The sequence below is a fragment of the Micromys minutus genome, assembly GCF_963924665.1.
Source record: "Micromys minutus genome assembly, chromosome: 12".
Taxonomy (NCBI): domain Eukaryota; kingdom Metazoa; phylum Chordata; class Mammalia; order Rodentia; family Muridae; genus Micromys; species Micromys minutus.
The window spans coordinates 45,557,227-45,572,337 of NC_137981.1; the positions used below are offsets into that span (position 1 = coordinate 45,557,227).

At 40.6% G+C, this 15,111-nt stretch overlaps 1 protein-coding gene across 1 annotated transcript in view; it reads left to right on the plus strand.

The window, feature by feature from the left end:
- The window catches only part of COG3 (component of oligomeric golgi complex 3), a 50,964-nt gene that overhangs the window by 18,710 nt on the left and 17,143 nt on the right, over positions 1 to 15,111 (plus strand). The window contains exons 9-16 of the mRNA XM_080925965.1: positions 1,322 to 1,365; positions 2,008 to 2,134; positions 2,926 to 3,017; positions 5,199 to 5,338; positions 6,542 to 6,702; positions 8,219 to 8,321; positions 11,148 to 11,272; positions 13,679 to 13,768. Of these exons, the coding sequence (XP_080782091.1) occupies positions 1,322 to 1,365; positions 2,008 to 2,134; positions 2,926 to 3,017; positions 5,199 to 5,338; positions 6,542 to 6,702; positions 8,219 to 8,321; positions 11,148 to 11,272; positions 13,679 to 13,768 (882 nt within the window). The remainder of the gene's footprint in view (positions 1 to 1,321; positions 1,366 to 2,007; positions 2,135 to 2,925; positions 3,018 to 5,198; positions 5,339 to 6,541; positions 6,703 to 8,218; positions 8,322 to 11,147; positions 11,273 to 13,678; positions 13,769 to 15,111) is intronic.

Sequence of the window (15,111 nt, forward strand, 5' to 3'; positions counted from 1 at the left end):
AGGTTTTAGTAATAGTAATACTGCTGGTAGGGGTGGAAATGGATTCCTTTCCAAAAAAGAGTTTTAGCAGAACAGATCAAAACCATATAAAGTATATCGCTCTTTGTGTGTTGGAGTGCCCACAAATGGTGCTTACGGAGGAGTTACTTGGGTGCTGGGGAGAAGGCTCAGTGGCTCAGAACACTGGCTGCTGTTCCAGAGGTCCAGGTCTGGTTCTCAGCAGCAGTTAATCAAGGATGTGTAACTCAGTCCCAGGGGATCTGATACCTTCTTGTGGATCCTTCAGACACATGGTATACAGAGACACACACAGCAAAACACCCAAAAATAAATAAACTTTGGGAAAAAACAAGAGAAAGATTAGATACTCAAGATATAGTTTGCTGGACCCTGATGGAGCAGAACACCTATTTGACACTGAATTCGTGGCTGTGATTCTTTGGAAACAAATGCCAGACCCAGCAGTTGATTTTGATTACCTCTATCTACAGGATAACATTCAACCATTTCATATGATGTTACATTCATTATTTAACTTTTGTTGCTACTTCTGTTTGAGATAGGATACTGCCTTATATGTAGTCCAGGGTGGCTTTCAACTCACCATGAGCTCAGGCGGGCTGGGAATTCCCCAATGCTTCTTTTGCTTCTCCTTCCCAAGTACTGGGATTATAGGCATATGCCACCATTACCAGCTTTAGGTAAAGTCTTAAATGTTGCTATAATTTTTTGAGTGTTTAGTAGGTAACAGGTGGGTATAAGGTTTTCTCTGCTTCCCCCCCCCCTTGTGTTCTATTATTAAAGTGCTTAATGATAGAATATATTTTTGAAATGTTATTAAAATATTTATTCATCAGATTATAGAGCTAAATATAGAATACAATTCCAGCTTTGATTAAAAAGAAAATATGGGCTGGAGAGATAGTTCATTGGTTAAAAACACTGGCTGCTTTTCTAGAGGACCCAGGTTTGATTCCCACCACCTCCATGGTGCTCACAACTGTCTGTAACTCCAGTCTCAGGATACAGTGCCCTCTTCTGACCTCCATGGACACAGGGACACACAGGGACAGATACACATGCAGGCAAGGCACCCAAACATACAAAGAAAATTAAAGAAAAAAGGCATTAAGGAAAGGAAATGTGCTAATTGAATATAAAACCCTGAAAAGTATGTACCGTGGTATTGAGCATGGTTGTTTTTGTTTGTCATTCTTATGATTTTTAACTTTTTTACATTAACAGAGGGATGCAATTTAACCAGTAAGCTTTGGAAAGTACATAAGACAGTGGACATATAGTGTCTTTCTTTATTTCACAGGGTCTAATTGAGCAAATAGAGCAGCGATCTGAAAAGATACCTGAGTGAGTATCAGCAGCTCTTGTCTTCTTGGCCCGCCCTTCCCATTGTTTGCTCTTGGCAGTTCTGAGCAGCTGCCTCCCTGTCTCTTCTCAGCCAAATGGTCTGTTTAGACAGCAGAGTCTCAGGCTTGACTTAGCAAGCTTATCGAGACAGTAGCAGTCAGGAGGTGTGAGTTCTCTGTTGAAGAGAATCCTTCCTTAAAAGACCAGGCTTTTGTATTACTTCATTTTGGTTCCTGATCTGTGTCTGTATTCCTGAGTCTTTAATGTGAGCAAATGAGAGATGGCCATTACGGCTTTAGAAGCCTAGTCAGCTATTCTGGAATTTAAGATCAGATTTAATTTTTGCATTTCAAATAAAAATTTAGTCTTAACTAGCTCTTCTAGTTGACAGTATTGTATGTTCACTGTCTGTAGTGATGGGCTCAGAAGGATATTTTAATTCAGCCATTTCATGTACTTTGACCTTATTCATTCCCCATACCCTTCCTCTCTCTCTGTTAGTAGTTCTCTCCTTTTCCCAACTGGCCCCCTGTACTTTGATGTCTTGTGTTCTTGTGTGTGTATGTGTAAATCCGGCCTCCACACAAGAGAGGAAGAATCATTCAGTATTTCTCATCGTGTTCTTTATTTGCCTTCCATCAGATACCAGCACCTGCTCAACGATATCCACCAGTGTTACCTTGATCAGCGGGAGCTCCTTTTGGGCCCAAGTATTGCCTACACCGTCACGGAGCTAACCAGCCAAAACAACAGAGACCATTGTGCCTTGGTGAGTGCTGCTAGACAAGCCCTGTGCCTCGCTAGTTGAGGTATGCTGGCTCCCCTTCCTAACCGAGGCTCACTGCACTGATGCTGGCAGTGGCCGCCCACCTGTAGGACGGGTTGTGGGGCGGAAGTCATCACACTCAGCAAGCAGATGCTGTTCTGCTGCCCATGTCAGCCTCTTCCACCCTGGGATTAGTCCTTCAGTTTTGTGAAACAGTCCCACTTTTTTTAAAATGTGAAGATTTGTAAGTATGTATTCTTCTTTGAATACATCTTTGAACTCATCTTTGAAAGATGGAGTTTCAGAGTTAGTGGATTTATGTTAAAAATGTAGTTTTTAGGTATTTTTTTTTTTTTTTTTTTGGTGTTTGGTTTAAGATAGGGTCTCACTGTGCAGCCTAGATGGGCTTGGCTTGCTGTTTGCTTGTCCCACGTCAGCCTTCTGATCGCCGGGATTACATGTTCTTATTACCATGCCTCAGCTGTTTTTGATGCAGAAATGACCTATTGTTTAGTGTGACTTTAGTTCATCCTTTAGAAAAACACGTAAAAGCTCTTTTTAAAAGTACCTCCTTTTAACTAGAAAATCATGTTTATTTTCTTGCGTTTAGAAAATAAAACAGTAGGAAATTAAAAATTGATCCTATTTTGCAACAGTCCATTGAGAACCACCCATTTTCTGTTTTCCAGAGAGTTGCTTATGAACATATGTGTGTAATCTCTTTGCAAGGAAAGTATAGCTTTGTAAGAGCTGGAAGTGTGTGTTTGTAGCTGGGATGTGTCTGTGTATTGCAGGTTCGCAGTGGCTGTGCCTTTATGGTCCATGTCTGCCAAGATGAGCACCAACTTTACAATGAATTTTTCACAAAGCCAACGTCAAAATTAGAGTAAGTGATGCATGGGATGGCTCTCATGGATAAGATTTAATTTGCTTTTGACAATAGTGGAACAATATATTGTAGATAAATTATATATTTTCTAGTATATTCTACAGTTATTCTATACAGTTCTAGTATATTCTGCAGTGTTTGATCTTTGTTGTGTATGGAAACAGAATATTGTTTGGTTTTTTTTTTTTTAAGTCTGTAGTGAAAAGCAAGTATGCTTTCATATTTTTTGTAGTAACATTTGGAGATTTTCTGGGATGAACACAGGAAGTCTGTGTCTGAGAACTAAAGCCCTGAGATATGGAGCCTTTATCTACACCAAGTAGAGTTCCTTCTAGTGTAGAAATTCTGTGTGGCTAACTGATAAACAGTGCTTAAAAATATACATTTTTTTAATAATCTTTTTTAAAAAGTGATTTTCAGGTCCACTGTTAGTCACTTGATTCTCCCATGTTGGCGGTTTTTGTCTCACAAAGATCCCAAGATTATGACTCATATTGAGGAGGAGAAAAATGTATTTCCTGACTTTGGTTGGGATTCCTCAGTGAAGTTCTGTATATAGAAGGGTACTGTTAGCAGTCTGGTGAACATACACACATAATCTAATTTCTTAAAATACTTGATATGGGCCCAAAGTACTTGAGGTTTTTTTCTTAAACGTTGTTGTTGTTTTGTGAGTTTCTTTTGAGACAGAGTTCTGTGTAGCCCTGTCCTGGGCTCCCTGTAGAGACCAGGCTGGCCTTGAGTGCACAGAGATCTACCTGCTTCTGCCTCTCAAGTGCTAGAATTAAAGGTGTGCTCCACCATGCCTGGCTAGTGTTCTTTTGTTTTTTTAAGTTTGAAGATGTGCTTGGTGTGGGGGGGTAACTTTGATCTGCAGTGAATATAAAAAAAGGTAATAATGTTTACTAGAATAATCTACATTTTGAAACAATGTAAAATTAGTGTTAAAAGTTAAAAACAGTTGACTTGTGGTTGGGGGCATCTAATTTGAATTAACTGTTTCAAATTAAGTGTTGATTCTGTGCTTTCAGAGCAAAAGTAGTTTATAGACTCATTCTCGATCCTTACTCTGGTGTGCGTTTGTTTATTTTTCTGACTAGAGGAGATGCACATTGGAAAAATCCTGAATATTCTACTATTTTTTTTACAGTTTCATGTATTTTAATAGCACACTTGCAGGAACAGCACAGGATACAAACAACATTAAGAACATGTGTTTGCACGTAGGATGACTCAGTTAGAAAGTACAGTGGATGGATGGAATCTACTGGATGATGAAATGCTACAAACACCGTTTAGTTGCCATCAATAAGAAATTTACTTATTTTAAAAATCCAAATGCTAGTGTTGTCCAGAATATTTTAATAGGTTTATTTATAATTGTAAAGTTGAACTGTTGGAATGTGTTCACTGAGACATTTTGCTTGCATTAATGCTTTACATCTTGCATTTATATTAAAAATTCACACACAAATGTGAATGTGGAGAAACTGCCAACACCTCATTTTGTCCCCTGTGTTTCCACTCGCAATCATATACTGAGGTACCTTTGATCCCATGGGAAAAATACCTAACATTCAGAACTACTGATAACAGGAAGAAGAGGAAAAAAACGTTTTTTGAGAATAAAATGTTTCCCCTCACACTGGACTCTTAAGCACGCTCTCCGAGTATGCGGCGTGCTAGCAGGATATCTTTTAGCATAATTGTTACACACAGGTTGTTATCTTCAAAAAGGCCAACCAGACAGGCCTCACTTGCCTCTTGCAAAGCACCAATAGCTGTACTCTGGAAGTGCAGATCTGAGCAATTTCTCACACCGGGTACTGAAAGGGGAGCTTTCAAATCAGAAGTTCCATGGACTTCTGATAGCGTCTGATTTCACGAAGTGCCGCAGTGTCAGGCCTGTAATGATGAGATTTCTTCACCCTTCCAGTAGAGGGCGCATTCTTGAGAGAGGCTTTTGTAGGCAGTTGTTTCCTGGGTGCTTTACCACCAGTGGATTTGTGGGCAGTCTGCTTTGTCCAAGCCATGGTATGGGCACCTCCTTACTTACCTCCCTTCTTCTGCTGGAGCTCAGCAAGGAGAGGCAGTGCTGGCATTAGAGAGCAGCAGCGGTGGCGGCTGTGAACACAATTGAATATTTTACTATTAACTTTATTTTGTCCCTCCTTTCAGTGAGCTGTTGGAGAAATTGTGTGTGTCGCTGTATGATGTGTTCCGGCCATTGATCATCCATGTCGTTCACCTGGAAACTCTGTCGGAGCTCTGTGGGATTCTTAAAAACGAAGTGCTTGAAGACCACGTACAGAACAATGGTAAGTACACAGAGGCGTCCCTGTAAAGCTCTTCTTCACTGCATCTGTGGCTCAGTGGTTAGGACCTTTTCCTTCATAGCCTCAGTTCATACATACTTCATTGTTTTAAGTTTTAAAATTTTCAAGTAGAAGGCTAATGTTTTAGAACTTGGGTTGCTATCTTTTGCAACCTTTTCAAATAAAGGTGTATCTTCATCTAGAACCATTTAATGGTACAAATTAAACAAATAAGTATTTTTAAATCTGGTGAAGTCAGTAATGAAATTGTCACTTTCCATTTTGACCTTTGGAATCCAGAGAAAACTGACCTTTGTTGTTCGTTAGGGTCTAGCACACCAGAGTCAGCTCACTTCATGCTTTCGGTTGAGAATAAGGGGTTACTTAGGGGTACTGCCCCATGTCTTCCGCATCCGTGAAGAACCGCTCCTCTCTCAGCGGTTACCGTCTGCCCAGCTGCCGTCTACTGATTAGGCTGCGGTAGGGAGCATGGTTGTGATGCTTCAGAAAACCTCTTGAAATGGTGTGTGTGCCGGGAGGGTCACTGCTATGTCACTTCCGCAGCAGGCACCATGTCGCTCTCCAGAGTCTCTCTGTAGTTAGCACCTTCTGTCTGCATTCTCTATCCAAGTGCTTCAAAATTTAGGGTGACTTTTAAAGAGCTGTGACTATTTTCCATTACTGTGCAGTAACTCTAGTCCCTGACCCTTGGAAAGAGATTACTGATTTATGGTTTAACATTAGTGGTGTCTTAGAAAGGGGAAAACACTATATAAATTCATATTTCACTTTTTTCTTTGTAAAATGTGGGGTCAGTTGATATGAAAAATGGGGGTGACAACCCAGTTGATAAGCTGCCTCAGCTGTCTTGTAGTGTCGGTCTGAAGCTATATGAATTAACTTAGCACAGTGTATTCTTAAAACCCAGATTCATTATGAAGGTAAATAATAATACAACTACATTTTCAGAGTCCTGGGAAGAAGGTGGAAGGCCAGTTTATTTTCCCATGATAAACCTGTGGCAATTGAAAGCTATCCATTCAGTTTTTCTAAGATCATTGAGTCATTGAAATAACGTTCAGCAACAGTCTCTGAAACAGTGCTTCATGCGTGTCAGAGCAGGTCAGTAATCTCTGCTTAGTTAAAAGGAAGCTGGAGTACTTAATGGTTTTTTTTTTTTTTTTTTTTTTTTTTTTTTTTAAAAAGCTGAACAACTGGGGGCATTTGCAGCTGGAGTAAAGCAGATGTTGGAAGATGTACAAGAGAGGCTTGTGTATCGAACCCACATCTACATTCAGACGGACATCACAGGCTACAGACCAGCTCCTGGAGATCTGGCGTATCCTGATAAGCTAGTCATGATGGAGGTGGGCTCTCTTCAGCACTTGATTTTCACCTGCTCACGGCTCCCACACAGCTTGTGCATAACTTATACTGACTGAGATAAAGTACTTTTCTTTAAACTATCATTCAGAATACAAAAGCAAATGTGTTTGCCATAAAAGTCATAGGAATTGAAACTAAAGAATTGAATACAAATTGTTAGTTTGTACTTATGCTGGGTAACCTTTCTATACAGCTATTTGTCTCCCCTTGGTCAGGATTTGTGTGTCTTTAACTTTTAAATTGAGTTAGTGCTTTCTGCAGTCTCTCATGTTTTCTTTTGAATGGTTTGTAAGAGGGCTGGTAAAATAGCATCCACCACAGTTAATGATGTGGCCTGGTCCTTTGGATTTATGGCTTGAAGTCTCCAGTTGTCGCTCTGACCCTTCTGATGGTTCTTTATTTCCTGTGACCTTTGGGTCGAGTTCACAGACCACCATAGTATTAGTGCTATGACAGGTCGTTAGAGTGTAGAGCTTTTAAAGTGAAAACTTAGAAGTAAAAGCACAAGTATCTATAGGACTGCAGTGAACTGTCAGTGAACCTAGCGCAGTTCACATTTACCTGTTTGCGCTGGTCAGCTCTTTTATGGAGGGTTTGTTTCCAGCATTGTTTTAACCTGTAAATACTTTGGTAGGTAACTCTGTAAAGTCAGAGTTTTTTTATCTTTAACACAAGCATAATAGACTTTCTCACCTACAAACAACAGCATTCCTACAATTCTGGGTTCAGATAGCCAGGGTTTCAGAGCCAGCAGTTGTTAATGCTCTTGTCATATTACCATATATTTTTCTCAGTATGGTTTGTTGCTTAATCATATGAAAGTAATTTGAGTACTTGATATTAAAAAATATTTGTATATACATGTGTGTATGCGTGTTTGTGTGTGTGTTCGTGTGTGCTTATGTGTTTGGAGGCCAGAAGAGGGCATAGGGATGATCCCCTTGGAGCTGGAGTAGCAGGTGTTTGTGAGTACTTGTGGTACTCCTACTTGATGTAGGAGCTGAGAACCGAATGAGGACCCTTGGAAGAGACTCGTGTCTTGTATGCCAGCTTCAGCGTTGTTGCTCCAGTGCTAAGGACTCTCAATACTTGACTCCCAAGCACCTTAGTTTTTTATGACTAAAAACTTTGATTGTGGCTGGACACACAAAATAATAAAGTACAAAAAAAAAATGAAGTTAAGGCTTCTCTACTTTGTTTTGTGTTTCATTTTTATAACAGTTTTGAAAGAAACCAGGATTTGCCTTGTTCTTGTTTTGTTTTGGTGAGAATATTGAATAGTTGACATTTACTTCATTATATCAAAGGGACATGATGTGAGGCCTTACCGTTAAGGGCTGAGGAGGTGATTATGAAGGAGTATTTCTACTTTGTGATGGTACTATTGGATGATACTTGAGTATTACAGGAGTTCCCAGAACACCTGTTCAGCTGGTCCAGATTGTAAGACACAAAGAAAAATTACACCTGAATGTTCTTTCTTGTTTCTCTACACAGCAAATTGCACAGAGTTTAAAGGATGAGCAGAAAAAGACACCTTCAGAAGCTTCCTTTTCAGATGTACGGTTAGAAGGAGAGTCCGCTAGTTTACGAAAGTCTGGTATGTTATGATGACTTAACTTCTGGCATCTATCTGTTCATTCAGTTAAGCTCGTTGCGGACTGTGTCTCTGGCTTTCGGACTTTCTGGGGCAAATCGATAGATCCCACATGTAGAATGGAATGCTAGTGCCATATACTAGATGCTCCTAGACCAAGAAAGGCTTTGGAGCGTACAAGTGGGGGAGTGCATTTGCTGGGTGCAGGAGTTGGGGTCTGGGTGAGGTATGGTGTCTGGAATCTGGAGACATTTTTATAAAGAGTGTGAGGAAGTCAGGAAAAGTCACGTGCCCCTCCCGGTATAGTGGTTCTGAGTTGTATAGGAGAGCAGGCCTCAGAAACCATGGAGAGCAAGCCAGTAAGCAGCATCCCTTCACAGCCTCTACTTCTAGGTTTCTGTCTTGAGCTCTTGCTCTGGCTTCCTTTAGTGATGGACTGTAACCTAGGAGCTGTAAGATTACATAAGCCCTTTCCTCCCCTACGCTGGTTTTGGTTAGTGTATTATAGCAACAGAGAAGCCAGCCAACAGGGAAGGGATCTAGAGCTGTCCCTCTATTGTTTAGCCACCCTCCATGAGCATGTGAAATGTGAATGGTATAGAGACAGGGAAGGAAGGGGAATGCCCCAGGGCTGATGGAAAGAGTGATGTCAGAGGACTTGCAGGAGACCATAGGTTTGCCCTGTCCTGCTATGGCTTGTGGCTATGCCAGGAGCCACTCCTCTGGTACAGCTAAATAGGTTAGTAAAAAGTGAGCAGGCAAGTTGACTGCACCTCCAAATTGCTCAGTTCTTACTTGGTACTTTTTGGTTCTTTATATGAAGGAGGGACCCTATAGATAAAGCTCTAGGGACTCACTGCCTAAGTGTTCTTTGATACCCCCCCCCCCCCATAGGGTTTTATGTAGACTAGACTATCTTTGAACTTCTCATCTTCCTGCCTCTACTTCCTGAATGCTGGATTACTGGCTTGCTCCACTGTACTGCATTTGCAGAGCTGAGGAATCACACCCAGGTCTTTGTGTGTTCTAGCCAAGGACTCCACTGTTTTTAAGAAATTTAAATTTAGACCTTAGATTGAAGAATGGCCTTATTGAAGGGATTAACGATTATACAAGTGTTATATGATTTTGAAAAAAGGTGTTTACCTTCTGCTATTTTATTATTTATTTTAAAAGTTTTCCCTTTTATTTTATGTGTATAGATGTTTTCCCCACATCTGTGTTTGTATACCACATGCATGTAGTGCCTATGGTGCCGGAGAGGGCATCCGAGCCTTTAGAGCCAGAGTTGCAGAGGGTTGTGAGCTGCCATGGATGCTGGGAATGGAACCCAGGTCATAGAAGTGCCCCTGACCACTGAGCCATCGCACCATCCCCTCCTCAGAGATTTGAACAGTCCAGATCTGGATTTTGAGGGGTGGGGTGGGTATTTCTGTTTATTTTTTTGTATCATCCCTGGCTGTCCTGGAAGTAACTGTGTAGACAAGGCTGGCTTCAAACTAGAGATCTGCCTGCCTCAGCTTCTCAAGGGCTTGGATTAAAGGCATGTGTCACCACTGCCTAGCCATACATAGATTTCTTTAAAAAAAAAAAAAAAAGAAATAATATTTGTTTTGCAATATTACTAGTTCATCATATAATTTTTTATTATTGAAAAACCAAATATGTAGAGAAGTGAAAAAAATGAATATACATATGCACTCCTTAGATTTGAGACTTAGCATTCGTCATAAATGTACACAGACATATATTTTGGCAGGGTCTCATTGTCTTACTGCTAGCCTGGAATGCTTGGCAGTTCCCCATCAGCCTCAAGTGGTGGCATTAAGGATGTGTGCCCTGACACCACAGCCAGACACCTTAAACTGTTCATGTTCTTGCTTTGCCCTTGAGTACTGTTGCATCTCTCCAGAATGAGGACATCTTTTGTGTAACCACAAGTTATGTTAGTATCACCTCTTGTCTCGAGAGATGTATACAAGTACTACCTTTGTGGTTGTTTTAAGTATGGCGTTGGATACTGAAGAGACTATGATTCTCTTGCTAAGGTATCCTTCTGTTCAGGCACTCTCTGCTGGCCAAAAACTGCCCCTTCTGACCTTTTCAGTTGTAGGGACAGTTCTTATTATCTGAGAACTATTATACCAACCAGACCTGTTAAGTGATGAGCTCAGAACTGAAGGCAAGGTGCCAGGCAGGCCAGCTTTACCTGTGTTCCGTTTAAGATTGCCCTGTTTTACCAGGCCTGGTATATGCCTGTAATCTAGCTAATTGGGAGGCTGAGTCAAGAGGATCACAAGTTGAAGACCTTCCTAAACTACAAGTAAGTTTAGGGCAGCATTGAACAACTTAGCAAGATCCCATCTCAGAATTTAAAAGGAGGGGGATGGGACTGTAGTGCAGTGCCAGTGTTTGCCCAGCATTGTGAGGCCTTGGGTCCCGTCCCTCACTAGTATTTTCTTGTCAGTCTCTATAATTTGTTGTTGCGCACTGCATATAGATCTTCCAGAACCTGTCTGTGGTCCTCAAATATGCTATTGATTGATTCCATAAAGATGATTGATCATGGTTTGTGAAAAACACTAGGGTTGAGTGGTATCGAACATATGTGCATGTATGTACAGCTGGAACGTGTGTGTCCATGTGCACTCCAGTTGTTTTTTAGCCCTTACTTGACACCGATTTAGACCTGTAGGGTATTTTTATTAAACATGAGCTGGGGAAAATTGATGATAGTCAGTGAAAATAGTTTATAGCTGCCATGTAAATTACTGTGTGACAGATATCTACAAGCCTGGAGTAAGTGTTTCTTTTCCATTTGGGTTTTAGGTTCAACAGACTCCCTCAATCCTAGACCACAGACCATGATTTCTCCAGCAGATCTTCACGGGATGTGGTATCCCACAGTTCGAAGGACACTTGTCTGTCTCTCCAAATTATATAGATGCATAGATGTATGTGTGTGAATATCTTTATGTCTTTACTGTGACTTGCTTATTCTAGAATTTGCTTGGGATATTTTTAAGTTTAAACTACTTTAAGAGCCAAATGCAGTATTTTGTTGATATTTTTAGAGTTATGATTTTTAGATGTGGTGGTAATTTGAAGGTTGATCTATTTTAAGGGTTTCTTGAAACTATGGGTAAAATTTAAATATGTGTTTATATTTGTGTCCTTCTGAGGTCCAAGGCTGTAGTTTTTATCAAATTTTAAAGGAGCACATGACCATGAATAAGTTTAAAATTACTAATTAATGTCTCTGCTTTAATTTTTATGTGAAGAAAAAAGATGCAGGAATTTGAAACAATACAGAGATGTATTTAGTACTTAGCATTAAACATAGCCACTTAGTCTGTTTTTTTTTTTTTTTTTTTTTTTTTTTTGTTCTTGAGACTGGGTCTTGCTAAGTAGGTGGCTGTAGTTGACTTTGAACCTGCAGATCTCTATGCTGCAGCCTCCCTGTGATAGTATTTCAGGTGGGCGCCACTGTGCCTAATCCTTGTAAGTTGGTTTTGCACTTAACTTTCAGCCAGCATCCTTAACAAATAGTGTGAGTTTGCCCATGTTCCTAGCCATGAACTAAGTTTAGTTACTTCTGAAGTTAGCAGAATTTTTAAAGCACCTTTTTAGAGAAACAGCTATTTTAAGCAAGCTGACTGAATGATATAGTTGTTATTCCCTACAATGGCAGATTTGGATACATGTTTGCTGCCAGTGGTTTATATTTAAAGCAAAATAGTTTTATAAATTTGGTAGTTTCAACTCTTTATTTTTTAATCAATTATAATCCTACTGCATGTGAAGAGAAGTCATGTGATGAGTTGTTCAGACTCACTACTTTTTAAGAATATAGCTGAAGAGGTGTGAACTCTCTGCATCATAAACAGGCACACATGTGAGTTTCATGCCACAGATTCTTAGGAACAAACAGGGCCTCACAGTTGTCTTGTGGCATTGGTCACCTATACTCCTCTGACTTACACTGTGGCTCGAGGGTTTCCAGTGTGGGTTAGGAGGACATTTGACCTCTTTGCTTCTTCAGGTTCCCCGTAGGGAATAATGCATGAGATCAGGGCTCAGAAACTTGCTATTGTGGAGCCAAGATACCGAGGGAGATGTGCATGAGTATGTTCTACACATGCCCCAGACCTCAGTGCATAAATGAGCATAAAGGTTTTGGGGATGCTGACAAGAATGACAGCCAAGTCATGGGTGGGTCCTAGGAGGTTACTCCGTATGGTTTGCCTTATGTCTGAAACTTACTTGTTCTTTTATCACCCACCTGATATCCAGATCTACTTTTGGCTTTTAAGGCTGAGTCTCACTCTGTTGACAATATTGCCGTCAAACTATGTTGCCCAGGCTGGCCTTGAACTCTCAGCAATCCCATCCTAGCCTTCTAAGTGCTAGGATTATAAGCATGAGCCACTATGCCTGGCTCTGAAGTACAAATCTTTTATTTATTTATTTTGTTTGTCTCTTCTCTGCTTCCAAGACAGTGTCTTTTATAGTCCAGGCTGGCCTCCTTGATGTTGTTACTTGAAACTGCCTTGCATTTTGATTATAAGCAGGTGCCACCAAGCCTGGCTCCACTGAATTGTACTTAAAATTTAAAAATATATATATTTTATATGTATACATGTTTTGCTTGTATATATATCTGGGCATCATGTGTGCGTTTGTACCAGAGGATTGCAGAGGAAGGCATCACAGGTGAACTTGGAGTCAAAGATGGTTATGAGCTTTATGTAGGTGTTGGGAATTGAGCCGAGGTCCTCTGGAAGAACAGCCAGTGCTCTTAACCACTTAAGCCAGCCCCCCAGCCCTCACTTATATGAATTTAACCAAATGTCTCAGAATGTTATGTATTTTTCACAGTATTCTATAATTTACTGGTTTTTTTTTTTTTTTTTTTTTTTTATTTATTTGGTCAACTTTGTCCTGTTTATGTTGTTTCCATTCTCCTCTGTTTAAAAGATTTCAGTTAAGAGCCATGCATACAAATCTTAAAGCGTCTTCTATAATTACCTGGGATACATTTTTGAGTTTGTTTTATAGTTAAGTTTGAGTTTAGAAGCAGCCTACTAACTGGGTGTGGTGGTGCACAATAATTATGTGAGTCTAGTACCATGAATAGGTGCAAGTATGTTTAGTAAAGGACACATGAGCATTTCCAGACATGAATGCACTTTACAGGGCTGTGTGGTAGTCCTGAAAGATTGAATGGGCATAAAAGATGTGAGGGACAATGGTTCAAGTATGGAAGTAAACACTGTCCCCCCCCCCCCTTTCATGGCTTTGCATTTTCCTTTTTCTGTCTTGTCAGCGACTACAGGCTGATGTTTCTCTTTTTTCACCAGAGGGCGGTGTTCCAAGGATTATCACAGGAAGCCTTGTCTGCCTGCATACAGTCCTTGCTAGGAGCATCAGAGTCTATCAGCAAAAACAAGGTTTGATGAAGTGTTAGGTGAAAGTTTATTACCTGTAATAGTATTGCGCAGCATGTTATTTATTTAGAGACAAAGAAATTTAAATCCACTTAGCTCTAAGATTTGTTTGTTTAGTAGGAGAGAATTTTGAGACCCTTTGACGGAAACTGGTATTTCATTATAGGGCTCACAGAAGACCACACTAAAAGAGTCTGTTTTGCTAATGTACTAGGAATGGAACTGAGGGTCTAATGCTGTAGGGTAAAGATTTCTTGTTACTGCTTAGAGCCCAAAGAAGTGGTACTGCTGTTTCTCCAGAGTACCAAGAACGTGTGTTCAAGGAGACAGCAGGCCATTATCCCTACAGTATTTTAAATAGTCAGATGGCCTTACCTGGAGGAAGTAGCCAGTGAGCTTCGGGGGCATTAGTTAGTCTTTGTGCTGTGTGACTTAAAGTAGCAGCCATGAGCATGTGGCTTATGGTGTGGAATCAGCGTGGGCTCTAGGCTGGAAGCCTCTGCTCTGTGCTTCACTCTCAGCCTGGGCAGCAGCACTGCCCTCCTTAGCTCTCCCAGAATGCCCTCGCCTGCAGAGAGGGAGCTCTGAGCCACTGATAGCCACAGAGCACCTTTGCTGTGGTCTTCAAGCCTGTGCCTTCCAGATTGACAGGTTCGACTTCTAACTTCAAAACATCAGATGATTGAGGAGAGTCTCCTGATGAAAGTTGTCCTTAGAGAAGCTCCGCCTTTACGTCTGTTTCTCCTCTCGTGCATGGCGCCGAGAGAGGATCTCTACACAGGGATTAAAGGAGCATGGGACAATCTAGTTCAACATAGGCAGAGCTGGGTTTTAAATAATGTTTGCAAGACTCATCTCTCACATTTTTAAGATTGGTGCAATTCAGAACTCATGCCTACAGTCCCTGATGGAGATGGTTAAATTGGAACATGTTCTGGACGATGGCATGTTACACAGCTGCTAAATTTAAAGATGTGAAACACTGACCATCACTTCACTGTAAAGGAAACAGAAATAAGATTCACACTGTGGCTTTGTGTAGCAGAAATGCCATGGTGCAAGTGGGGGACTGGGCAACCTCTTCCTTGATCCTACACATTTCTTTATGATCCATAGGTTTTCTACAGTGAGATGTTTCTTAGCTCATTAGGAGGAAAGACTGTCTTAACTGAAGGTTTAGTTATACACTGTGGCCCCTTACACCACTATCTCCTTTAAGCCCCGAGTCTTCTATACTTACTATCCTTTACGTAATTCTGTTTCAACTAATATGTTATAAGTCTTTATGTCTGTCTGGAAACCTTCAGCTTGGTAAGCATCGTTAGCACATTTGTTTTCATAGCTGA